The sequence below is a fragment of the Pteropus medius genome, unplaced genomic scaffold (genome assembly GCF_902729225.1).
Source record: "Pteropus medius unplaced genomic scaffold, Ma_sr-lr_union100, whole genome shotgun sequence".
Lineage (NCBI taxonomy): Eukaryota > Metazoa > Chordata > Mammalia > Chiroptera > Pteropodidae > Pteropus > Pteropus medius.
In genome coordinates this window covers 7344038-7371649 of record NW_024342647.1, presented here as the reverse complement: position 1 = coordinate 7371649, position 27612 = coordinate 7344038, and the positions used below count along the sequence as shown (strand labels likewise).

Sequence of the window (27612 nt, the reverse complement as noted above, 5' to 3'; positions counted from 1 at the left end):
AGATTTAACAACATGGAATTACTTATGACCTCAGAAAACCCACTTTAGATACACGACAGAGCTGGAAATAAAATAGAAAATAGCAGAAGTGTTTGAAAGTTTAAAGGGAATGGCAAAATACTCGTTTAAATGCATGGATGGATGGATGAATGAATGGATAGTAGATGATAGATAATGAATGAACAAATGAACCACTGAATTTGAAAATACCTTAGGAATAAGCTAACTGTATTTGATGGAAAGTATTCAACAAATAAAAACAAAAAAATGTACCATGTGTAGACGCAGAAAGAGCGTGGCTATCTTCAAGCCAATGAGAGGGCCCTCAGAAGAAATCAGACCTGCAGAAATCTTGAACTCAAATATCTAGACTTCAGAACTGTGAGAAAATAGATTTCTGTTGTTTAAGGCACCCAGTGTGGCACTTTGTTATGGCAGCACTATCAATCCTGACAAACTAAAGCAATGACCATTTTATGAAAAGGTTAAAGAATTATTTTTACTAATATTAATAATTAAATAAAAGGATCTTAGAGTTTCATTCTGAACTCTCCCTCCCCTCAAAAAATATATCTCTTCTGTTTGACTAGGTCAAAAATGGAGCACTATGAAAACAGCATAGACTCGGAAGTCACACAAACCTAGATTTGAATCTTGGCTCTGGGTGAACCTTGTGCAAATGATTTAGCTACCCCCTAAATCTCAGATTCCTCATCTATAAAATTGAGCAATGTTAGTGTGCCATCTCAAGGTGAAAAGGACAATTAAACAATCTCCCAAGAGTATCCACAGATAACATTCATTATTTTGATAAATTTATTATAGATGGGGTCTCTCGGCCGGACAGAATTAAAAAAAAACTTCATCGTCACATAAAAAGGGAAGTTATGTCTCTGATAGAGGCACACTAACCAAACTAGAAAGGCAGATAGATAAATCAGAATGCAACATGTTAATTTGCCACGAGAAATTATTTGGAGTATTCAAGTAGTTGCATTTTCTCCCTGTGTGCAACTATATTTGGGAAGTAAAATCATAGCTAGAAGATTGCTCGTGATCAGGCAGGGGACTTGAGCTGCCTCTGGCATGTAGCAATTAACCAGCCATTGGGAAACCCTCAAAAGAAGTGGTCACTGACAAGGTTTGTCTCTGTCTCCTAGGATAAGTTTGTACATCTTGGCTTTGTTCCATGACATATTTATGTTTTGGAGGGCATCTTATTTTCCCTGCTTACAATGTCTTGGGGAAAGTCTCACCCAAGCCCCTGAAATATTAACATTAAAAAGAATGACACGTTCCTCATCAGTGCAGCCCGCACATCAGTGGCAAAGGTCTCTCTGGGCTTCCAGATCTGGATCAGATGGCCTAACTCCCCAAGTCCATAGCTGTGAAAGTCCTAAGCCCATCTAAGATTTCAGCAAGTCCTGTGTTCTCATGGTCTCCTCTTCCGCCTGTTTCCTCATGATCACTGCTCAGCATATGTCTGTCCAGACATGAATCACAGCCCCTTCACTGATTTCCACCAAAAAAAAAAAAAATTCACTCACACAAACCATTCATGATCAGACTTTTCTAAAGTACTGAGGAGGCAGGGAGTGGTTTCAGGAAGAATCCGTCTGCACAGGGACACAGTGAGCTGTTTAAAATCCATATTAAATATTCTTATCCTTCTGAAGTCCCTCTGACCACCCTGACACCAGGTGTTACGGTCATGACCCTTCCCACCAACAGCCTCACTCCTTCCCACACCTCCTCCCTCTGTCCCTCTCTTCTTCCTCCCCTACTTTCTCTCTCATTCTTCCCGTTTAGAACCTCAGACAAGTTCTTCTCTTTGACTCAGAACAGAGATTCTTCCCCATTTCTGAAGCCTCCTCCACAGCTAAAATCAAGGCCTGGGGAATTTACCTTTTAACTGATCAAAGATATTTTCCAAACAGGCTGTTCCTTTCTAAATTGCATTTGGGGGCCATCTGTAAAGAAGATAAAAACATTTCCTACTTGATTGCAAAGTGCCTGGGATATACATATAATAAACAAACTTTCATCCACTCCTCTCGTTCCTCTCCATTTACGCAATACATTCTTGATCAATGGTAATTGCAAAATGACTAAGGTGTTTCTGCTCCTCTCCACATTCCTATGTTGGTCGAGAGGACACCCTCAAATAAAATTCCCCATAGCTATAAGCTTTCAAAGACTGGTACCAATTACTGGCTCCCCAGCTTACTAGCTATGTGATCTCGTGCAGATTACTTAACCTCGCTGGCCTCAGTTTCTCCACCCATAAAATGAGACAATAGACTAGCTCATAGACGTCCCAAGAGGACTAAATTAATTTTTTCCTGTAAAGTGCTTAGTACATAGTAAGGGCTCAGTGGATGTTAGTTGCTCCTTTATTTTTTTAAGTTTCTTTCTCCTCCGATAGTGTGACTTTATCAATGTGAAAGATGAGAGAACTTATTCATTACTCTTGAATAAAGCCAGACTTGAGACTAAAGTGGCAAGGTCAGGGGTCCAACTTAGCACAAGGGCTATACCCTGCTGGTACCCTAGGCCAGAGGGGATGGCCAGGCATTAACTCATTTGGGATCTGCATTTAGAGATGGAAGGAGTAATGGGGACATGATGAAAATATAATACAAACCACAGTTGTGTAAACTGGGAAACACCAACTTCCCTGGGTCTAGTTCATTTTTGCGTCAGAGGATTTAGACTCCATGACTAGAGTGTCCCAAGGCTGGCTGGCTGACTGGCATCGTAATGACCCACTCTCACCAGACCTGTCCTATATCTTGTGTGAATCCCTCAAAGGCCCATCGATTTTCCCTGGTTTCACAAGAGGATGGGAATAACAGATACCACGGACTCTCTAATGTCTGCAGTGCAAAGAATAGACAAGACTCCTTAATTTAATGGCCAAAGGGGACTGTCTGGTTCAGGTTGTTGCTTTTATGGCAGTATCTGACCGCCGAATACCATCTTCCCCCGCAACCTGTCCATCATCCCCTGCAGCCTCTGACACTCACAGGAACAGGCTGATTGGACTGCTTTGCTGCAGCCTCTGGAAAAACAGGGTTAGGAATGGAGTGGGAGAGCCAGGCATGTGTTGGGTGAAACCAGTACCTCCCCAGGTGAGTCTAGGTGAGCCTAGGTGAGGGGGAGGAAGAGGGACATGAGGAAGCTTTTCGGGGGACTTCCAGGCTAGCTCCACAGGGCACATCTTGAAGCAGGAGACCGAGTGGGTCTTTCTCTTCACAGAAAGCAGAGTTGTTTGGGCCTGACAGAGAGGGATAGAGAAAATTATAGCTCACCTACAAACTACTTAGAAGACACATACCTACAGAAAATCATTTAGAGTTTGGTCCCTACACCCGCAAGTACATTATCCATTTGGCTTTATAAACTCTCCCTGCAGACTTGAGTTTCCCTTGTGTGAGTTTGGGTTCCTGCTCATCCAAGCTGTCATGGCTATGTCGGGATTGAGCAGACAAAGAGAGAAGTTGTGTGTTTTGACTCTCCATCCCTGGGCATGACCATTTTTGCCCCTGCACCAGCCATCACTTTGGTCCTGTTTGCAGAAGTGTGTGCTTAGAGGAGGAAGCAAGGCAGCCTAGGAAGCAGAGGTCTCAGCCCAGTCCAGAGCAGTGAGCCCATAACCTGAGAGCAATCTCGAAGAAGTAGAAAAGGTCCTGAGGATTTACTCAGGAGATGACCCTGGTGATTCTGTTCTTTGTGGTGGGATCTCTACCCCTTGCCAGAAAGTCCAGTTTTATTGTATGGAGGGACACCTAGGACTGGCAAGACCTCCCCGTCTCTCCCTTGGCCCTGGGGTTTAAAACTGAAGCCCACACTGGGTCCCATGATGGCCTATGTTCTCTAACTGTGGTAAGAACAGTTAACAAATTAACAAATCTGTGAGTGTGCAATACATTATCGTTGGCTATGGGTGCATTGTTGTATAGCAGATCTCTGGAGGTTACCATTTAGCCTAACGAAACTTTATTCCTGTTGATTAGTAATTCCTCATTTTTTCCTCCCCATGGCAACCATCAGTCCACTCAGATTCTATGAATTTGACTATTTTAAACACCTCATATAAGTGAGATCATGCAGTATTTGTCTTTTGATGACTAGCTATTTCACTTAGCATAATGTCCTCAAGGTTCATCCATGTTGTCACAAATTACAGAATTTCCTCATTTTTACAAGCTGGATAGTATTCAATTGTGGGTATACACCATATTTTCTTCATTCATTCAACTGTCAATGGGCATTTAAGTTGTTTCCACATCTTGGCTATTGCGAATAATGCTGCAAAGAACATAAGAGTACTAATCTCTCTTCAAGATCCTGAAAACAAGCAAGTGGACTACATCAAACTAAAAAGCTTCTGGACAGCAAAGGAAACAATCCACAGAGTGAAAAGGCAACCTACAGAATGGGAGAAAATATTGTACGCCATGTATCGGATAAGGGGTTAATCTCCAAAGTATATAAGGAATTCCTACAATTCAACTATAAAACAAAAACAAAACTAACAGCCCAGTTGAAAATGGTCTGAGGACTTGAATAGACATTTCTCCAAAAAAGACATAAAAATGGCCAACAAGCATATGAAAAGATACTCAACATCATTAATCATCAGGGAAATGCAAATGAAAATGCAGTGAGATATAACCTTAGACCTGTCAGGATGGCTATTATCAAAAAAAGAAGGAAGGAAAGAAGGAAGGAAGGAAGGAAGGAAGGAAGGAAGGAAGAAGAAGGAAGGAAGGAAGGAAGGAAGGAAGAAGGAAGGGCTGAAGGGAGGGAAGGAAGGAAAAAGGAAAGGAAAGGAGGAAAGGAAAGGAAAGGAAAGGAAAGGAAAGGAAGGAAAGGAGGAGGGAGGGAGGGAGGAAGGAAGGAAGGAAAGTAGAGAGGAATCCTTGTGTACCTCTTGGTGGGAATGCAAAATATGGTGCAGCTTTTATGGATAACAGTACAGAGGTTCTTCAAAAATTTAAAAGAATTACCATATGATCCAGCATCCCACTGCTGAGTATTTATCTGAAAGAACTGAGATCAAGATCTCAAAGATATATTAATAAGCACTCGTGAGCTTTTATTTCTCTGTGTCTGTGCTACCCAGCATATGGGTCCCTTTGCTTTTAAACCCAACATATAAAACCTCACAGCCCAGGCAGAATCTTAGGTACCTCACCCCTCGCCCAAATCTGCGTTCCAGGGACATCAGAATTTTGATCCCTTTCTGGGGAGGCGGGAGTGGGATGGGGGTGGGGTGTCTCAGCCTGTGCAGTAACAAACCCTAGGGGAAGAGGCCCCGCGACCTGCAGGAGGTCCGGGCACGCCTGGCTGTGGGGAAATCCATGCCTCGTCAGGCGGACGCGCTTGCCGGAGCAGCGTGACGCGGCAGCCAGAGGGTGGGACGCAGGGGGCCAAGACTCGGGCGCTCCCTGGGCAGACGCCAGCTCCAGCTCCGCTGGGCTGGCGGGGCAGGGGGCGGTTTTTGGCTGGGGAGGAGTGGCCCCGGCCTGGGAAGTCACTTGGCAGCTCGACTGGCTGCAGTCACACGCGCCCTGAGCCCGGCTCCACTAGTCCCTTTCCTGCGCTCACCTGGACGCACCGCTCACACTCCGCTCTGAGGCTGAGTCCCGGCCCTCCGGAGCAGCGGCCAGCAAGCAAGCCCCTCCATCTCCCATCAGAGAGACCACATGGGCCCCGAGACCATCTACCCCTGCAGGGGCCCCCTGCCTTGCCTTCAGGTGAGGACCTGGATTGAGCCCGTGGTGGCCTCCACCCAGGTGGCCGGCTCACTTTACGATGCGGGTCTTCTCTTGGTGGTGAAGGCGTCCTTCGGGGCTGGAGCCTCTTCAAACCACAGCGCCAGCCCGTCGCCCCGGGGGACTCAGGAGGACCAACAACAGAAGGCCATCTCTAACTTCTACATCATCTACAGCCTCGTGACGGGCCTGACGCCCCTGCTGTCTGCCTATGGGCTGGGCTGGCTCAGCGACCGCTACCACCGCAAGATCTCCATCTGCGTGGCACTGCTGGGCATCCTGCTTTGCCGACTAGGGCTGCTGTTAAAGGTCCTGTGGGACTGGCCAGTGGAGGTGCTGTACGGGGCGGCAGCGCTGAACGGGCTGTGCGGCGGCTTCTCAGCGTACTGGTCAGGGGTTGTAGCCCTGGGATCCCTTGGCTCCTCCGAGGGTCACCGCTCCTTACGCCTCATCTTTATTGACCTGATTATGGGCTTGGGAGGATTCTGTGGGAGCATGGTCTCCGGGCATCTCTTCCAGCCCGCGTCTGGGCAGTCTGGGAAGGGCCTGGTGCTGACAGCTTGCAGTGTCAGCTGTGCGGCTTTTGCCCTTCTGTACAGCCTCTTGGTCCTGAAGGTCCCTGAGTCAGTGGCCAAGCCCAGCAAGGCACTCCCGGAGGTGGATACTGTGTCTGGCACAGTTGGCACATACCGCACCTTGGATCCTGATCAGCCAGACAAGCAGAGTGTGGTGGGGCACCCTCTATCTCTTGGGAAAGGAAAGCCCCAAAAAAGCATTATTGCCCTGCTCTTCGTGGGTGCCATCATCTACGACCTGGCAGTGGTGGGCACAGTGGACGTGATGCCCCTTTTTGTGCTCAGGGAGCCTCTCAGTTGGAACCAAGTGCAGGTGGGCTATGGTATGGCTGCAGGCTACATCATCTTCATCACCAGCTTCCTGGGCGTCCTAGTTTTCTCCCGCTGCTTCCAGGATACCACCATGATCATGATTGGGATGGTCTCCTTTGGGACGGGAGCCCTCCTCTTGGCGTTTGTGAAAGAGACATACATGTTCTACATTGGTGAGTCTGGCATTCGTGGGGAGGTAGGATGAGGACACTGCCGGCCCCCTGAGTCATGGGGCTGACACCAGGAATTCTGTGGTCTAGGGTCCCAGCTCAGCACCAGGGATTATACCTGCTACCTAAGAGGTTCAAGGGAGTTGAGAGTTTATCTGTGTTGCACAGTGCATTGCGTTCTCTGTGTCACCTGCTGAAAAGTTACCAGAGTGATATTCCGTGGCTCTAGGAGGTCAAGGGAGGGGTGGTCGGTGGTGCCTGGAGGCCGTAGAAGAGGCTTCAGGGTGGGGTTGGGTTTCTTCTTCCCAGTTTTAAAGTGATAAAACATTAAGCAATCCAACTGAAAAAGTCCCTTCATCAAAATCATTTCAGGCCAACCAAGGGCTTTTTTGAAATGAATAAAAATTCTCCATAAATGCCTTCCACAACCAATGTAACAAATTCCCTCAAGGAAGCAGAATGAAGTTTCCACGTGAGGACACAGCTCAGGCCACCGCAAGCAGAGAGCTGTACACCAATGCTGACAGGACTTCCTACGGTGATAGAAGTCTCCCGTGTCTGTTTCATCCAATACAGTAGCCACTGGCCACGTGTGGCTATTAGAGCACTTGAAATGCGGCTAGTACAGCTAAAGAACAGAATTTTAAATTTTATTTCATATTAGTTAATTTAAATAGCCACATATGGCCAGTGGCTAACATATTAGAAAGAACAACTAGAGGGTTACCATTGACTGTCCTTTGGCTGAGGTCACACACTTCAGGAAAACACCCAACAAGATGGCAAGATTACCTTTGGCCAGCTCCCAATTAAAAAGGCCATGTGCAAAGGGAGAGTCCTTCTCTCCCCTTCCTTTCTCGCCACCTCTAAATCCCCATCTCTCTTGCACACACACACACATTCGTTCACACATCACATCGGGATAATGGATGGAGCTTGAGGGAAGGAGAGGCATGTGGCAGCTGTGTAAGTGGCACACATTCCTAGATGCGGTTTGCCAAAATGGACTGTCTCTCAGGGGTGTTCATCAGTGGCGAGGGCAGACACCTTTCTCCCGGGAGGCAAAGAAAGGAGTCTCAAGTCACTTCAGTGACATCAGCTCTGCTTCCCTAGAAACCACCTAACTTAGCCAATGAAGACACCTTTCACCATCTGCCACCATGTCAGCTGTGCCCCGCCATCTTGCAGAATAGTCTGCAGCATCTATAGCCCTGTCAGAGCTCAGGGAGTCAACCTGCCCCAGGGAGGGCACAAGTCTGCCAGCAGAGAAACTATTCTTCCAGGACAAGCTATGTGAGAGTTATGGGGAAAGGGGATTCTAAGTGAGGCTTTTGTTTTATTCTAATTTACTCCTTGGCCTAGGCTGAGCTACAGTAAGGAATGTTCTTCTGTGATTTCTTTTCAGCTCGAGCCGTCATGTTGTTCGCCCTCATCCCTGTCGCAACCATCCGGTCAGCAATGTCCAAACTCATAAAGGATTCTTCTTATGGTGATTAAAAAGAATCTCTCTGAGGTTCCCTATCTGGGCTGTTTCAGAGCTGCTGGGCTTGAGACACAGGGGTTGGGCTTGCAGAAGGCATGTGAGAGAGTTCCAGAAGCAATCTCAAATACTCTAAGAACATAACGATATCCATCAGGGAAGAAGAAGTGAATATGGGAGGGCGGAAAAGACTCAGGCAGTTACCGAAAAGCCACAGTCAAAGGAAGACACTGCCATTCATAGGCCACAGGTAGATCCAACTGGATGGAGGCAGGAATCCTGGTAAAATGAGCCATGAAGACAGAGTCGTGAGAAGGGAGGGGGTCTCTTGAGAGCTCCCCAGAGACTTGGCTAGCTGGGATCATGGAAGGGACGGCAGCATATCTTCTTGATAATTTCTGTTTTTTCCACAGGAAAGGTATTTGTCATCCTGCAGCTGTCCCTGACACTGACCTTCGTGGTGACATCTGCGATGTATAACGAGATCTATCAGCTCACCATGGAAAAGTTCGTCGGCACCTGCTTTGCTCTCTCCTCCTTCCTCTCCTTCTTGGCCATCGTCCCGATTGGGTAAGGTGGGAGCAGTGTCTGCTGTTTGTGCTGTGGCCCTGGCGCTTAGGTCAAGAATTGTTGGGCCATCTCTAGCCCATTATCATAAAACATTATTTAATTTTCAGTAGGTTTTCTCACAAAGAAAAAATTCTGCTATTCCCCCAAATTAATTTTTGGGAATTCTCCAAACTCATAAGTAATGAACAGAGGCCTCCAACCAGCTGGCTCACTTCCTGGCAGTTTTGCAATACAGTTTATTTATAGGAGCCTCATACACTTCCTTGTAATCAGAGGCTGAGATTAGAAACCCTCTTGAACCTCTCAGACCTCTGTGGTTTAGCTCCCTTTAGGTGACAGTTATCCTGCCTCACTTCCGAGTACTTACTCTTCTCTGTGCCCTCTGAGGGCTTGGCACCTGGCAGCCTCTGTGCTCAGTGCCCCTGATAGCTCATGGCCACTGGACTGTGTGAGTTTCCTGTAGGACTTGGGCAATTCCTTTATTGTCTTTTGGAAGAATTGTCTCATTCGTAAAAGAAAAGCACTGACGTATAGGAGAAAAGCACTGACAGTCAGGAGAAAAGCTGGAACATCCAGGGAGAGGCATTCCAAGGCCATGGCCAGAGCACCAGGCTAGGTCGTCACCCAACTGGACCACGTGGATTAGTCTTGCCTTTGACCAGCCCTGTCCCATGAAAATACAGTTCGAAAGTACAAATGCAAGCCATCTATGGGATTTCGAATTTTTTAGTTGTCGCATTTAAAAATGATAAAACGGGCGAAATTAATTTTAATAACATGTGATTTAACCCACTCTATCCAAACTATCATTTTAACATGTAATCAATTTACAAAATTAATGAGCTTTTATTTTTCTTTACTGCGTCTTTGAAATCTGGTATGGATGTTATGCTGATAGCACATCTCAGTTGGGACGAGTCACATTTCAAGCGTGTCTAGTGGCTACATATAAGGCAGCACAGCTTGGACTGTTAGGCCCTTTTACCCCTTCTGCTAAAGTGAGGTTCTCTCGTGCTTGTATCAATCCCACGAGAAGAAAAAGGAATATGATAAATTTATCCTCAATAAGGCACAAGGGATTTTATGTAGAGTTGCATTTTAAAGGGGCCTGTCTCGGAGCACGTGAGAGCTGTACATATCAGAAATGGTAGCATGATAGGCAGTAGAGCAGAAAATAAGTGAAGGCAGGAGGAAGAAGTGGGAAGTGGATGGTGGCAAGGCTCTTTTTTGAATTCTCACATCTCATCACAATATAGGTCCCTGCCTGCATACAAAGACAGGAGCTGTCAATCATGAAGGCTTTTTTACTCTATTCCACAGTAGAGAATAATAAGATATGAAGATCAAACAACTGATAGAATTTGTGCAAACAGCAGGCATGATTACTAGTGTCCTCTTGGCCCAGTTCTCATTTTCTCCAGGTATAGGACTGAGCTAGACCTGTCCTCAAACTGCCCAGCCCTGAGGCCTTTTCATGTGCTCCTGTTTTCATGAATCTTGGCTGAATGGGTTGGGCTTAACTAGACCTAGCATGCAATGTGAACTTCTCAGGAGCCCCAGCTCTTTGTCCAAGTGAGTAATGGATTAGTAGCTGTGCCACTTGAAAGTTATCCAGTCCTATTGGATTGGCAGTTGGTTGAAATATTCTCTTTAACCTAAACAAATAAACAAAACCCATGAAACAACAAAAGAAAAGAAGTCTGACTAGTTAATGTGTGTCATAGCTAAAGAGAGAGACAGACGAATGAAAGCAACGAGAAAATATCATTGGTTCCTTTTCAGTTTCGTTGATTCACATGTGTGCTAAAAAGGATGCTTTGCCTTTCTTAAGAGATTTTAGGGCATGTGAAGCAGGTGTGCTGCCCTTGACATCTCACCCCCATCCCCATGCACTTGTAACATGTATTTGTACACAGTCACACATCCCGTGCACGGGATCTTGATTAAGCCATGCATGGTGGTCATGATCTTATATCATAGAAGCAGGAACAGAATCTTGAACCAATCAAGTAAGTAACTGAGTGCATATGTGAATGAGACGCTTCAGTACTTGCTAATTGTTTCTCTCTTTTGTAGACATTTAGCAGTAGAGAGACCCAGGTGCAAACATAGACTTCTTCTCTCACTGTACACTGGAATCACCTGGACAGATTTAAAAATTACTGATGTCTGGATACCACCCCTAGAGATTCTGATTCAGTTGATCTGGGATGCAGCCTGGGCACAGGAATTTTTAAAAACCTTTCCAGGTTATTTGAATGTACAACCAGGACTGAGGACCTCTGGCATAAAGGGCAGTGTTTCCATGACCTTTCCCTTCCACGAAATCACTAAGTGAGATCTTGAAACTCTTACAGCTAGAAGAGGCCAAGGCTGGACCATTAATTATTAAGTAAGATCAACAGGAAAGACCAGTAGAACCTCCTAACCAAAGAAGAGCTACATTCCAACGACATAAAAACCCAGGAAGGCATGTCAGAGCAGGGGAGAGAGGAGGCGGTTGAGGGCAGAAGGCTGGCAGGAGAGGTCAGCTGCCACAGCTGCCAACAGCCTCTTTGCAAGAAGGGACTTTGGCCCTGGTTCTTCCTGGTACCAAAGTGAGCTGATTTCACATTTCTGCGAGAACCTGCCCTCTCCTGCTTGCTCTTCTTTATATGCTATAAGGAGATGCTGAGGAAATAAATATCTGTTTCTGCCCCGCCCGCGGCCCACTTGTCACCCAGCATGCATGTGCTCAGCTACTGCCTCGTGCTTTATAGAAAAAATAGAAGCCATCAGAGGAGAACGGCCTCATCTTCCGCAACGTAACAAACCTAAACCTAGGCTCTTTTGCACCCATTCTGTTCTTCTCCTTTCCCGCTCTTTTTAAAAATGATAATAATTGCAAACGCTTAAATAATTCTTAATATGTGCCAGGCACTACTATAAATATTTTATGTATTTTAACCAATTTAATTTTTTTCAAATAGTCCTCTGAGGTAATTGCTATTATTGTTCCCATTTTGCAGATGAGGAAACAAATTCTAAGGTATTATGCAACTTGCCAAAGGTTACACAGCTACGAAGTGGCAGACAGGATTTGAACCCAGGCAGTCTCTCTTATTCACTACATGACATTGCTTCTTAGAAAAGTCACTGGTATCTGGGTGCCACCTCTCCCACCTCCTTAGAGAGCTCACTGCACTAGTTAGCGGCTCTCTCTCCTGAATTCTTCCCACCAGGACCGACACATGATCTACCACCCTCTCTCTCTTCCTCCTCTTTATAGTGAAGTTCTCCAAAGGCTGGTGTGCACATTCTGTCTCACGTCCTCACCTCCCATTGACTTTTCAACACACTATAGTCTAATGTCCCCCACTCTCGCTAAGATATCACTTCTTCGAAGCTGAATCCAGTGGACTCACTGCAATCCTCACCCCACATCGCTCCTCAGCAGCCTCCAACACTGTCGATCACTCTTTCCTTGGGTGGCACTTGACCTGCTGCTTGGCTTTCTCAACACCTCGCGCCCCCAGTTTTTCTCCTACGTCTATGATTGCTTCTTCTCCACAAACATCCAAATGGAAGACTTCTTTGGGGCTCTACTCTGGGTTGTCTTCTCACTTCATATTCTCTAAATTACCTAAGGAACTTTCAAAACTTCAAATTATCATTTAAATTTCCACAATTGGGTTCTTGATGCCCGAAGTCTGCTCTCCTGCCAGCCTTTTCCATCTCATTAGATGGAACCACCACTCACCCAGGGTAGAAATCAGAGTCACCAATGTCCTCCCTCATCTTCCTTCCCCCACTTCCAATCCACCAGGCTGTACCGATTCTGCTTCTACAATTGCCTCAAATTCATCCTTTTCATCTTTCTGCCGCCACTCCTAGTCCAAAGCACTTGGATGACTGAATTAGCCTCTGAGCCATTCTCCCCACATCCATTTTTGTTCCCTCCCATCTTCTTTCCACCAGGTGGCCAGAGCAATCTCTTTGAAGGGTAAATCAGAGCGCGTCATTTCCTGCTCAAAGCTCTGCACTTGGCTTTCATGGCTCTTGGGATAAAACCCAAACATTTTACCATGGACCACAAGGTCCTGCATAATCTGGCCTTGCCAACCTCTCTAGCCTCCAATCCCTGCCACTAACCACCCTCCCTACTCTATGCTTCAGCCCCAGTAGCCTCCACTCATGCTCTTCCCCCTTTCTCAGCCACACGACTTTCTCGACCAAGCCAGTTGTGGTCTAAAACACCATTTTCTCAAAGAAGATTTGGAAAAATCCCCTTATCAATCTAAATTAGACCTTTCTATTAGATGCTCCCCAAGCTTCCTATTCTTTTTCTTCATAGCTTGAACTGTTGATGATTATTTAGTGACCAGCAGAGAGCCTGGCATAAAAGAAATACTCAGAAAGCACTAGTTTAATGAATGAATGATCTGTCAGAAGGGTGCGATGCTACTAACCAGCACTACTGACCATCCCGATCCTAATGCTGCCTGTTGGCTGACCTCGAAGTCAGAGGCTGGCCATCGCCATGTTGTTGTGCTGTAGTGGTCCATGGTGGGGGTCAGCTGTGGAGTCAAGGCTGCAACCGGAGTTCATATGGTCCTCTGCGGGCTACCTCCAAGTCTTGGCTCTCCTCTTGCCAGTTTTGTAATACAATGAGTTTTGTTTTAAGTACATTATGTGCCCCTCCCTGTAGAGCCCTGGGGCTCATGGAAGGTGGGAAATCACAGTGTTTGGAAGTTCCCACAGAGCTTTCCCTTAGAAGGTTTGGAATGAAGCTCACCAGCAGCTCCAGATGTTGTGTATCTATCAGGAAGAGCTTAGAATCTGAGGGACCTAGAGCTCAGACAAGAAAACTGAGGGCCCCAGAAGACATGAAAAAAGTCACAGATCCAAGACTTCAACTCAGAGTTCCTAATTCCTATTATTATTGTATCTACAAATATTTTTAAACAATGTAATGATTTACAGAAGAGATAAAGAGGCTCTGGAAAGGCAGAAGATGAGGCAGCTAATTCTGCTTGGAATTAGCTAACCTGATCTTGAGATACAGGAGTGAGTTCATCCTCAGGCAAAAGTAAGACAGAAAGAGATTCCAGGAAAAAAAGAAAATGTATTGTGAAAGGACTCAAGTTACATGACTGGATCAAGCCTAGAATGAGAGAAGTTCCCTCGGGCCATCTTTCTCTGCTCAGTACCACTTGCTGATGCCACAGTGGATAGAGCCTCTCATTCTGTCTGTGATAAGGAGGTGCCTAGAGCCTTCCCCACTGTTTGTAGGGAGGAGAAAGCACATCTTTGCCCCATTCCAGCTGTTCACTTGTAATTCTCTCTTGTAAATTCTTACAGCATTGTGGCCTATAAACAAGCCTCGTGGTTGAAATATGCAGACATCACAGAAAAATAAAGGTGCTGACCTGCAGGAGCTGGAAATATCAGCAAAGGCCAGACCCCTCTGAAGACAAAGGAAGAGACCAGGAACTGGTGACCAAAGCAACCCACTGCCCAAGAAACCTGAGTTCCAGCGAGAGTCAGCCTCAGAATGACCTGCTCTGGCTCAGGGTCCCTGGTGGGTAGGGGAAAGCTTTTTCCTGGTGATGGACATCAGCTTTCAGATGGTCTCTGTTAGGCAGACGTTAGGTTCTGCAGGCAGTTGAGTGGGAACTTTAAGGGTTACATGCAAGCGGCATGCACAGCCATGCCAGATGCTATAAGGGGCTTCAGATAGTAGCCGCTTTCCTCCCGGAAACTGCCTTACAGACTCCAAGGTATAGCTAACCTGGGTGTGGTGCCAGGAGTCCCATGTGAGAATTCAAATCAAGGCACACATTTTCAACAGCCTGAAAGGAATGTGGAAGGGATGTTTTGTAAGAACTGCCAACAGTGAACATCAGCTTTTTTTTTTTTTTTACTAAAATAAAACCTTGAAAAAAAAGTTAGCTTTCTTCCTGAGGCCTTATTAGCTGTGAACACGCAGAAGAGATTTAGATCTCAGGCTCTTGGCTTCAAGGTAGTTTTGTTGTCGTGGTTACTATTGCTTTTAAGAAGCAAATATCAAGACCTTTTCTTTAATGGAATATTAAATTGAATACTTCCCAAAGTGAGTGGTGTTGGTGAGAGAGGAGAGACGAAATATGCTAAGAGCCACTTCGTTTTGAGATATTTTCACTCCTTATTTTACCTACGTATATAAAAGCAGACTTACTTCCTAGTAAAATCAACATTCATAGTATGTGTGTGACTCATTATTTCTCAGTTCAGAGTCCCTCTATAACTATAGAGATGACATTCTTATCCTGGGGTAAAACTTAAGGCTAGAGAATGCATTTAAATCTCAGAGCATTTGGGCTCAGAAGGTTTGTATCTCTGATCCCTTGCAGCGAACGGACAAAACTTTTTGGCACATCTACTAAGGTCCCGGCACCATGCTAGGTGCTGAGATACAGCAAGCACATGGCCGTTCCTGCCCTAACAGAATGTCTAGCGGGCAGAGCAGACAGAACAGAAGGTAGTGATGTATCCGATAATCAATGCTAACATGGAGAGCAGGGAGGGCTTCTCAGAAGTGGCACATGATTAAGACTGGAAGGATAAAGGGTTACCAAGGTCAGAAGCTGGAGAACATTCCTGACACATGAAACAACAATCTGGAAGGCTTGAAGGTGAAAATATCATAAGATAAAAGAATTCAATGTGAAGAGAGCAGAGAGAGGGAAGGAGGAAGGGAGGGAAGGAGGGAGGGGGGGTATCAAGGGGGATTGAATTGAGAGATGGGACTGGAGTGGTACGGAGGAACATCACAAAATCAAGCCTTCAAGAAAAGTTTCTCTCTAGAAGAATAGGGGATAGCTGTTGAAAGGTTTTAAGCAGGAACATGGAATGCTTATCTTTGTATCTCAGCAAGAGCAGTGAGGATGAATTGGTAGAAGAAGGTATGAGAAAGACTTGCAGAAAGGAAACAAGCAGAGAGACCCTTTTAGTAACCCCAGTGAAGGATGATGGTGGACTGACATTGGGCGAGAAGCTATGAGGATGGAGAAAAGTAGATGCACCGGGAGAAATATTTGGAAGCCAGAGGTCAACAGGAGCTGGTGACGGATAGACTGGAGAGGGTAAGGTAGCTGGAGGCAAGAATGACTGAGATTTGGGTTTGGGGCAACTAGGAAGAAGGCAGAGGCTCTCACTGAGACAAGCAACATAAACACGGAAGTTGAGATGGGAAGGATGAGTTCAAGGCCACGCTCCTATCTAAACTCTCACCAATATGCTCATTCCTCTTGACTCCTTCCCTCCCACCCCAGTCCCTGACCAGTTCCCCAACCTGAATGAATCTAAGCATTGGCCTCTTCATTCCTGCTCCTGAAAAGCTTGCTCTCAATATCTAGAAAAATGCCCTTATTTGTCTAAATTGACCCTGCCATAAACTTCTGGGTTTTAACCTGAACTGAGGTCTCAAAGCCCCAGTATTGGCTCCTTTGCAACCCCACCAGTCACTAGGGTAGCAGTTTCAAACCTTTTCTACTCTCCCCAGGTCACCATTTCTTTGAACAGATGTTCTAACACAGGGGTTCTAAAAGTGTAGTTCCTGGACCAGCAGTATCAGCATCCCCTGGGAACTGATAAAAATGCAAGTTCTTGGGCTCCACTGGAATCAAACTCGAGGGGTGGGGCCCAACAACTGGTGTTCCCACAAGCCCTTGTGCCTAAGAACCACTGTTCTAACCTATGGTCCTTTTTCACCTTAAAATCTTTCCCTGAATCCCCATCCTCCTCTTCCTGCATCCTGAATCTTGAGGCCCCAAAAGCGGTGTCCTTAGTTCTCTCCCCAAGTAATCTAGTTTACTCCCACAGACTCCAGAAATCTCGTTCCAACAACCCAATCGACACCTCCATTTGGATTTCCTCAAACATAAATCCAAACCAAATTCTTCTTTTCCCATCCCACTATCTAAACTCACTCCATCTTTTATATTTTTCTCCTGATGGACTTCATAGTTCACCTCCTGGTTCCTAGACTGGAAATCTCCAAGCCTTCTCTGACTCCTTCCCCTCACTATAGTAATCTCTTAAATCCAAAGTTTAAAAAAAAAAAAGTATATCTCACTTATAAATTTTCAATGGCAAAGCATACAGGAAGAATTGCTATGGGAATGTTCTTAATATTTAAGTTGGCCATATTTAAACAAGTAATAGGAAGAGTCTTCCCATAAGGGCTAGTATACAATGAGCGCCCAACAGACACCTGGGTGCTCTGTACATATTATTGCTAGTTCTATCAGCAACACTTCAGGGAAGGCATGTCTTTATTTCAAAGGTCATAATACTGGAGTTCAGAGAGATGTGACTTGTGTAAAGCCACATAGCTGGTAAGTGAAAAGGCTGAGATTTGATCCCAAATCTCTCTCCCTTTCATCCCACCTTGCTGCCTCATTTTGTATGACTGCAGACCTATATTAATGATGTCTACTATCAGTAAGCCAAGTTTAACGCCAGTTTAAGTCTATTTCCAGTACATTGCCGCCATTCGGTTAAGCTTAACAGCATTCTGGTCTCTAATTTGCAACACCCTATAGCACTCTAATGAAACACAGATACTTCTTTTTTCTTTGCAGATTTTTAAATGATATCATAGCAGTTAAAAATTAATCAAGAAATGACTGGCTCTGATCCAGAATATGAGGTCATGCTTTGCTGTGGGATGCAGTAGGAAGAAATCCTTGATGTAATTTCCTAGGCTTGCTGGGATGGTTATGTACAGATACCAGGTAGTTTCTCATTTCCCCAAAATGGTGCCAACTTTTGGATGTAGGAGACGATAAATTGAGGATAAATCTATAAAGAATGGGAGAATAAAATTAGTTCAGTTACATTATGTTCCTGTTGCTCCATATATCCTGATTCTTGCAGGCAAACTTCAAAGAGAGAAAAAACAGTAAGAGGCACGCAGGTTTTCCTCTTATAAAAAGGTACAAATGAGAACATGACCCAAGGTAAAGAAAGCATCTTTTATAGGTTTATTAGTCCATTAAGTTAATTGAGGTAAAGAAACCTTTTTAAATTTCCAAGCTAACATTTTATCAAGCAATACAAATTCTTTTGTTTATCTCAAAATGTAACACTAATCTCATAGTAAACAACAGACAGAATTTTTTATACACAGATATATGAAAAACAGTGGACAAAAACCTCGTGCCAGCATCAAAAATGCAACAAAACCTTTTTACTTTTACAATCTCTGGGTTCCCTAACGAGGGGAAAAAAGGTAACATTCTTTTAAAAATTTGGTAGCTTCATGAAACAAAGACTTCGATTTGTAAATAAATCACTTTCTCATCGACACACATCCTCGAGCACTTTTTTTTTTTTTTCACAGCTTTTGATTTGGCTTAATGGCAGCATGGAGAGAAGAGAACACATTTACACAGAGGACTTTATCAATACCTCGGAAGGTTTTTTTTTCCTTTTAAAATTTTCAATGTAAAGAATGATTTCTAAAAATAAGTCCGTAATTTGGACATGACCTAAGCAAAAATTTTTATCTCTTTTTCAACAAGTTAAAATACAAGTTAGAAAGTCTGCTGGCAGTCGATTTCATGGGAATATATCTGGCGTGCATCATTTCTCAATGCACTCCCAACTCATAGACATCAAGGGAGCAGGCACACAGAAGTACAACGGACAGGGCGTCTACTGGACAGGACCCACACCTCAGAGGAGGTGTCCAGGTGAACGGTGCTGACTGTTAACAGCTGCTGGTTTATTTGATGAAGGCCCAGCTGACACGGGCATGATGTTAACATACCGATTCCCATTTTTGTTTGCAATCTACTTTCCTTTTCCGATTTCTTCACTGAGGAAAAAGCAATCCCCCTTTCTTCTTTCTAGTATCGTTTGTGACTTGAGGGTTGTTCTGAGACTGTGAACCAGCCTGTCAAACAGGGCTGTTGACAGGTATTACCTGCTTTCACCCAGCCTGTGGGGCACCCAGAATCATGCAGTAAGAGGGAGGCGCTGCCAGGAGAGGTACGTGTACAAGAATCACTGGTTTTAACAGTAAAAGCTCTGTTAAAATGTACTAAATTACATGAGTCAACACAATAGGTTTTATGTTTTTGGCATTTCAACCTGTGGAGAATTTCCTTCTGAAACACGCTGCTCTGAGGCCCCACAGTATCTCTTTAAAAACTGTTCTGCAGAATCAGGGTAAACCTTTAATATTGTCATAATCTATAGAGCTTTTTGTGTCTATGTGATTTGTCGATGCTGATACCATATATTCTCTACAATCAAAAGTGTGCCAAAAGGCACTAAATTAATCTTTCACACTTTTAAACAACGACAACAACAAAACAGTTTTGTGGTCCCTGTGTTTCCTTACATTATCAAAAACATCATTTGGCAATAGCAATATTTAGCTCTCTCCTCCCAAAAGGGCAGCCTTAACTATGAACCTCACTTTCTGGCTTGTTTAAGAGGACTGAGGACCAGCTGTGTTAGACTGCTAGCATTTAGGCTGAACAACTGATTACATTTCTGAAAACTCTTTTTATCCAGATTCTAAAAAACACTAGTTGAAGAATAAGGCATTTGAATAGGTGTTGACAAATTCTCGAAAAGTAGAATTAGACTTTTAACAGTCTATGGCATTTTTAAAAGTCTGGATTTGCTGCTTTTCAAGTGCTAAATACACAGAATGCTTAAACATGAAAAAAAAAATCTTACTGGTTTTTTTTTTTTCAAAGCACTTACTTACAGGCTATCTATAGTAGTAAAAACCACCTGGATTACAATTTTTCTGCCACACAAAACGGGGTTAAGACAGCCATACCCAGAAAGCATTTCAAACATATGACTAAGAAAGGACAGTCAAACCCCTATAACAAAGCCCCTCCCTACCTTTTCTAGCACAGTCAGCCCTGCTCATGCTCTGATCTGCGCAACTGTGGGGAGAACAGATATCCTTCAAACAGAAGGCTAACCACCTCTTCAGTGGGTTGATTAAAAAAAATGGGTTTCTGGTTTATTCACTGAATTTTAAAAACCACGAGGAAGAGGACAACACAAATGCACCCAGCTCGATCTGTAAGTCTGGCCCAGGGGATGACATTTTCCTTAAGTTTACTGATAAATGCCACCTGCCATGAGCATAGAGAAAACATAAGGGGAGGACACGTCCAGTCTGTTGCCATCTTGAGGACTTTTGAAAGTGAGAGGCAAATCCACATTCCCAACATAATTTTTAAAATGGAGATGGCCAAAGCACTGTTACCCCAATCTTATAATTAGATTACCCAGTTTCCACAGGCCTTTAAAGCAGGCATCTGGGAAGGTGAAGTCCAGGCTGGTGTGCCCCTCTGACCATAAGCAGCCCATCTTCTGAGCAGAGGCACCCGTTAGGGCAGCTGGAGTAGAATCCAGCTCTAACCCATCCCAAGAGCCAAACAGGTAGAATGAAACAATGAATCACCACTCAAGGTAGAGACCTAGGAGGTCACTCTGGACCTCGCTCTCTGTCATTTCTCACCAATCAGGATAGAGTATAGAGAATGACTTTTCTGCAGTCCAATGAATGGTACCAAAACAGACCCAGGTGCCCATGATGTCAATGCTATCAAAGGCAGGGCCAAGTCACACAACCTCTGAGTGCTTCTTGGGCTGATACCACCCTAAGAGAGGAACTTACAGACTGCCCCGTGGCCTGCATGCCCTCCTCCAAAGTGCGACTTCCTGTCATTCCATCATAAAAGGCAGCCTCGCAAGAAATGGGCAGCAGGTGTTCACTTAGTTTCTTCATGTGGATGGCAACTGAGAAAACACATTCAATTCAACATATAGAACACACTCTGGGTATGGCTGAATTTTGGCATGAAGACAAACTCATGTTACATTCACCATGATCTCCAGCATCGTGCTGGGTTTTATTTTAGCTAAAGAAAGGTGTCTGGTTAGTTCAAGGAGCAGCACAGTGAAATACGAGCCAATCACCTCCATAAGCACACTTATCCAAGTTCACCAGGAATTATTATTAAGTCTTATTGAAGGAGAGAGATCAACCCCAAACCCGGCAGTATAAGATGTTCCCTCCATTAGGAGCAGTGGTTCCTTGATTTGAGCAGAGTAGCCTAGAATCTTCTTGCAGATCCACCACATGGTAAGGAAGAGCAATGTCCATATCTGCTACAAATCACAACCGCTCTCTTCAACATCATTTGCTCTCTAAACTTTGCTCAGCTTCCAGGAATTCTTTCTGCCTTAGCCTGGATTTTTAATCTGGGTAAATGAAACCTTTCACTTCCCAGGAAAGTGAACTTTCCACTCCACTCACGTGTGCTCAAGCTTCAAAACCTGTCCATGTCTGCCTGAGGTAAGACGCATCTGCAAGCAAAACTCTCCTGGAAAATAAACATGAGCAGGAGTCAGTGATCTCAGCACCACGACTTTGCAGAACCAAAAAGGATGTGGTGATGGAGCCTCTACAAGGCAGTCTTTGGCACAAAAGTCTCTGGGTTACAGTTCTCACAGGGAATCCCCTTTGTGCTGATGGAGATGAGGAGGAGAATGCTTGGGGCTGCTGACCCTCAGGGGCCCAGAGGAGCCCTGGGGGTGGGGAGGGCTGAGATCTTCCTTCACTGCTTACTGTCCCTTTCCCTCTGGTCCAGCCTCCTCGCCTCATCAGATGCCAGCCTACACCATTTCTCCAAGGCAGTCTGTAACATACTGGTTTTCCCAGCTCTGCTACCAGTGGCATGAAGGAGGATAATTTGCCTTGTTCCAGCTCACTCTGGTGTCTTAAAGCACCATCACGTGGGGACCAACCAAATAAAGACAAAATTCCAAGATGCCCGAATCCCTTTTGAGCCAGTCTTCTGCCTCCAATAATGTGACTGTGTGTGCCGAGAGTTCTCCTTCAGAGCAAATTCCGAAAGTCTCCGAAGAACCCAACTCCCATGACACTACGCGTGGGTCAAAAGTCCTGACCTTTCACAAAGTTGCATTTGTGAAGGAGGATAGTTAAAACTCATATTTTTTATTTTGTGTAATGACTACGTGCCCCACTCCCTTGCCCATATGTCCCAGGAACTTGATTTTTTGAAGTGCTACCTTTTTCCCCAAATAACCCTTATACAGAAATGTCCCTGGGCTTTGGCAACTAGCAGCAGACTAGACTCTAGTCTTCTTATAATTCCTTCCATAGTTATTTCCAAGTATATGTTACACTAGGCAACGTTTTTAAAGCGCACATCCCATAAAGCAGGCTTCACAAATTCCCAAAGATGAGCATTCGCTCCCGGGTCAATCTAGTGTCTTCTGCCAAACAGCAACAGAGGGTCATCAACCCACTATTTGATATATACCCCGATTCTGCCAGAAAGCTGTCAGGTTGGACCCAGGCATCCATACCCATGTCAACATAATAGTTTAGAGGTAGAATGAAACAATGAATCACTACTCAGGGTTGATGGGCTGTTCTTCTCCTCTACTTCAACAAATCATTTCTAATTGTACCAAAGTGAAAATTCACATCAAAGGGTTTAAGAATGGCACAAATGGGGTCTCACAGCACAGTCAAGTACCAACTGATGTAAAAATTAAACTTAAATTGTGACTTTTTCAAACATGATGACATAGAACCAAACTAGTTGTTGACATAGAACAGCATAACAGTGGTGGCTGACACAAGGTCAACTCTGCCGTTAGAAGCAGAATGAAGTGACTTCAACATGCTGCACACTGACTGGTATTTGCACATATGGCAGTGTCTCAGCACAGCTGTTTTATTTTTTAAAAAAATACTATCATTTATTTGAGACTCAGCTTTATAATTTTATAGAAATGAGCCATGAATGAAAAAAGAACACAAATATGACATATGTAGCTTCATTTCAGGAGAAGGAAACAAATGAGTTGGAAGATTCTTTTTTTTTTTTTTTTGCCTGCTTGTTTTGTGTAGACTTGAAAAGCAAACCTGGTAATAGTTTGAAATAAAGACTTTAGATGCAGCCAGCAGTCCTCAGGAATTTGGCTGCAAATTGAGACTTTAGCTTAACTAGAAGCAAAGAGTTCACTGTTGCACTTGTCATCTTGGAGGCCCAGCCAGAGAGTGACTTTTCTCTCTGACCAGGAAATATGAAGGGTTAAAGCACTTCATGTAGGACACTTCACACTGAGTTTATGAAATCTCGACTGTGTCAATAACGACATACCAGCCTCTCACCAAAAGGTTGCCCAAACATTCGGTGGACATAACATGAAACTAGGAATTTTTGGTGAGGTCAAGGCAATTGCACAAGCAGACGTGGGAGGCGGGGCTTGGTATCTGCCCCAAAACCTCAACAAGCGGGGAGCTACTCTGACTTCAAGACAATGGATATTGCCTAAAAGGCCTAGTCTCTACTCTGATGACATATGACAAGCAAAAGAAAAACACTGAAGGACTTCACAGAGAAAAATGCACCTTTTTTCATTTTACAAAAGAACAGTTTCCAATCTACTGCATTCTAGTGTCAGAAACAAGTCTGGGGAGCACTGCCCCCTCAGCTCCCCGAGGCATCGCATAAGGACAAGGACACTAGCTTGCTCACTCCAGCACAGATGCATTTAGACACTGATTTAAATTGTCCAGAAACCACAAAACAGGTGTCAATCATCACGAGCAGGCAGCAGGCCACACTCACAGCTACAGGCCACACTGTTCAGTAAAGACTTTCCATGGAAGTGCCAACACCTCCTTCTAGGCTGAGACAAGCCACTGTCGACCGAGGTCAGTTTCAGAGCCACCATGTATCCAACAGAACGCAAGAGCTGCCTTCTATCCAGGTCTTCTTCACGTCCCTCAAAAGCGGGACCTGGCTTCTCTTCCATGACAGGCAACTCCGCTGTCCCAAAACAGGAAACTGTAACAAGATGTCAGAATGTCAGCTGAGGGTCGTCTTTGTCCCTCGGTTTCAAATCTTTGTAGTGTTCCATTTCGGAAGTTCCTTCACCACACGGAGGTATGCTTCTTTCGCTGAGAGATGACTATAGCCTTACAGACTCCATCAGGGAATAAATAATAATTGAAAACAACTGTCAGACAAAGGAAGCCGGGGAAAAGAAAGAAAGACACAAGGAGATGTTTCTGTGGTTTTTCTCAGTGCCGCCTCTCTGGCACTGCAGGGACATTCCGGTGTGGGGAGCCGTGCCCTGTGTAGGTAGAGAGTCTCTGTCCCAATAGGAAATTACTTGGCCTCTTGTTTCTCCTGCAGTAGTGGAATAATCGACTCCCACGCCATGAGGCACTGAAACAACAACACGCACACACAGTATCAGCATCGAGTTTCGGATTTCAGAATCGGCTCCCTAATTCTGCTCTAATCTACCTTTTGTCAATCCTGCTGGGTCACCTCTGTCTAATGACACCAATGTATTATCCATAACTGTTAGAAACAGGGGCAATAGCAGGTGTTTGTTTTGAATACATCACTCCATCTCTATCAAAGACAGCAGCGCCTCTACAAGGCCTACGCGCACTGTCTATGTGGCTCATGTCTGGTGAGTGGAAAGGAATTCTTTCTCTTCAAAAAGCAGAAGAGACAGCAGGCTGCACACCCTTGATGAGGCCCTAGGTTGTCAGCCAGGATGGAGACATGACTCCAGATATGGGTGCTGCATGCATGAGGATGTAAATCATACTAGAATGAGCCAGCCACCTGTTCCGAGAGGGTGGAAAATTCACTCTTCCTCACCAATCTCAGATTTGCCTGTATGCGCCATACCTGGATCTCCCAAAAGGGGAAAATGGCACAGGAAATGCTACATTTACTGAGTTTCATTATGTCCAAATGCTGTTGTGGATTTTACATTCACTATCAACTAGTCCTCACAATAACTCTATGAAGTAGAATTATTATTTATCTCTCACACACACATTTCATAGATGGGTGAAATGGGACTCAGAGAGATTAAATAACTTTCCCAAGATACACAGCTAGTAAGCGGTAGAGCTCATAAAACCAAAACAAATGTTCTTTCCACAACACCAATCCTCTTCATTCCAGATCCCTGTGAAGGGCCAAGAACTTAGATGACTCTGGCACGCTCCTCAAGAGCAACCTGCTTAGCAGAAATGGTTCTCCCTTTGAACGGTCTTTTGCAAAAGGAGGACAAGGGAATCACACAAGGCCTGTGTTCGAAGCAGCCCGGGAGTAAAACAGTCCTCTGGGGAAGGGTTCTGAGGAGGTGGGAGGAGAGAGAGAATCCTCAGGCGAAGCCAGGGAGAGAGGAGAGAAGTGGTGAAATCCCCCTCCGTTTCCCTTCCTTGGTGACTCTGAGGTTGCGGAAGAAGCTAGACTCAGGTCCCCGCCCTACATGAGGAAGCCTGGGGAGCTCCCAGGAGTCTGCTTTCAGCAAGACAGCCAGGGCAGGATCTGTGGCATTCTGGGCCCTGCTTTCTCCCTAGCCCATCATCTCAGATCTGGAGGGGTCCTACTTTGTCAGTGATGAAGGAACCAAGGCCACACCAGCTTTCTTTGTGGTCCTCAAAAGCTTGATCCCACTTTGAAGCGGTAGAATTCTTGTATTAACGAATTTCCTCCACTAGACCGAGGGCTCCTTCATGGCAAGAGTCCTGCATGTTGTTTAGTAATGTACAGCCATGCCTTGCACACAGCAAGCACACAGAAAGCATGTTACATGTATGCAGGAGCCATGGCCAGGGCCCAAGACAGGGACCCTGTTTGTGATAATGGGAATTCATGAAAAAAAAAAAAAAAAACACATTGTTTTTAATAGTTTTCCTTTGTAAATCTACATACGTTTATTTTAGGTTACTTAAAAGTAGCATTGTAAAGTCTTTTTTTTCCCCCAAAACAAACAGTATTCTGATAAGGGGTCTACAGTTTTCACCAGATGACCAAAGGGATCCATGGCACAATAAAAGTGAAGAAACCCTATATATAGAACTGTAACAGGCAGTTCTTTAAGCTGTGACCCCAAAGTAACACCAAAGCCTCCATTAAAGTAACCCAAGATCACATTAAATGAACTCCGAAACCTCCATTAACTAGGGGCAGCCCTGTGCTTCAGGCCCGACTGACTCTGGGAAACAGCCATCAGGACCGAAGAGCCTGGAAGACAGAACTGCTGCTGCCATCGGCAGTGAGTGAAGGTGAAACCCCTGTGGGCACCTGCGTGGTCCCTGCTCCTAAAACCAGCCCCACATCCAGCACAGCTGGGTGACGACGTGCAGGGGTTGCTAAGAATAAACACATAAAGTAAGGCAAAAAGGTGGGACCGGCAGGATCCCCGCTTCTGGGCTTCAGACAGGCACTGATGAAAGGCTCTCGCTGCCGGAGACGCTTCCTTAATGAGAGAGCCGTGGTCTCATCGGCACGTGCGTTACCTTCTCATAGTACTGGATGTTCTTGTCGGCCATCCCCATGAGCAGCTGCCGGAAGTCCTGCCTCTTGTTGTTCTGCCACCTCTCCATGTCAGCCTTCAGATCAGCATTGAAACACTCCATCCGATCCTGACACTTCTCAACATCCGCTGGCACCTAGAATGGGGACACGTAAGTGGGTACTTTGTATGTGTAACTGGTTTCTCACGCCTCGAGCTCCTCCGCTCGCTCATTTGTGAAGGGCCAAATTTCTACATTAAAACGCCACAAACACACTCTCTTCTGGAGGCATTTATTTGAAGGCAGGGCCTAGGGTTTTCAGGTCTAAGAAGAAATTCTGAAAAAGACTACCATGACCCAAATCTTCTTCAAACCCATCCAAGCACAATGGAAACTCATGGGAAAACACCACCCACACCACTCTCACTTACAAACAGGAAGAAGAAACACTGCAATTCGGAGTCAAACAACTTTGGTTCCTTATTTTTTTCCCCATCCATGTGTAAAAATGTGTGTGTCAAAAGAATGTGAAATACGAAGAAGAAAAATGTAGCAGGTGATTTCAAGTTTTTCTTTAAGAAGCTGAGAAGACTTTCTCAAAATGGAACTATGTTGTCTGAATTTCAAGACTTTCACTTTGGTGAGTTTTATCCATCTAGAGAGAGAACATCCAATATTGTGAGAAGTTAACGGAAAATGATTGCCCTGATTCTCCAAGCACAAAGCTAGCTTTCTCTCCTAACTCAAGAGCTCCATGGGGACTTCATGGTGGCCAGGGGGTCAACGTGCCCAAAGGTGGGTCAAACCCACACCTGTAAATGCTTCCAACAACTAATGGAGCCTTGTACATTGTGTGTGTTGGGGCCTGTGAACCTCGATGTGTCCAAGCTGTGGGTCACCTTCAGGGTCAGTCTCTACCAACCAGGGACGTTTTATTCCCTGAACTTAGGGGCAAGGAGCTGACCCAGAAACACCAGTAATGGTGAGGCCAAACATGAGGGAGCTGGGCACCTTCAGGGCTTCCAAAAGTGCTGATGACACTTGGCCATCTGCCACCCAAACCATTCGAAGATGGCTGCAGTATCCAGGAGCAAGGAAAGCAAAGCAGCCTAGGTAAGGGGATCCAAAAGTGCCTGGCATGGGAACTAAACTTGGGCAAGACGAGGATGAGGTAGAGAGAAAGATATAATGAGGCATCCTGGGCAACTTAAAAGGTGAAGGAACTTTTCTTTTCAGAGAGGAAAAGAACCTTCTCCAAAGCACTTAAGCTTCTGGAATTTAAAAAAAAAAAAAAAAAGACTGGATCTTCTTTTGATGCCACGACTGAAGTCACTCTTGCCTTTCCCCGCTGATTCGC

At 44.9% G+C, this 27612-nt stretch overlaps 2 protein-coding genes across 3 annotated transcripts in view; one reads left to right on the top strand and one right to left on the bottom strand.

The window, feature by feature from the left end:
* The first annotated feature begins 5520 nt into the window (after positions 1-5520).
* Positions 5521-15110, top strand: SLC46A2 (solute carrier family 46 member 2). Of its 2 annotated transcripts, XM_039866906.1 has the most exons (5): positions 5521-5762; positions 5847-6840; positions 8243-8326; positions 8731-8887; positions 14228-15110. In XM_039866906.1, the coding sequence occupies exons 1-5, from the start codon at positions 5712-5714 to the stop codon at positions 14283-14285; spliced, it is 1344 nt and encodes a 447-aa protein (XP_039722840.1). In that variant the 5' UTR covers positions 5521-5711; the 3' UTR covers positions 14286-15110. The 2 variants fall into 2 exon arrangements, with proteins under 2 accessions (XP_039722840.1, XP_039722839.1); XM_039866905.1 differs by having other exon boundaries at positions 5521-6840.
* A 2759-nt stretch (positions 15111-17869) lies between these two features.
* The window catches only part of SNX30 (sorting nexin family member 30), a 90238-nt gene continuing 80495 nt past the window's right edge, over positions 17870-27612 (bottom strand). Inside the window, exons 8-9 of the mRNA XM_039866904.1 lie at positions 26259-26411; positions 17870-24156 (exon numbers count right to left, since the gene is read on the bottom strand). Of these exons, the coding sequence (XP_039722838.1) occupies positions 24097-24156; positions 26259-26411 (213 nt within the window). The 3' untranslated portion in view covers positions 17870-24096. The remainder of the gene's footprint in view (positions 24157-26258; positions 26412-27612) is intronic.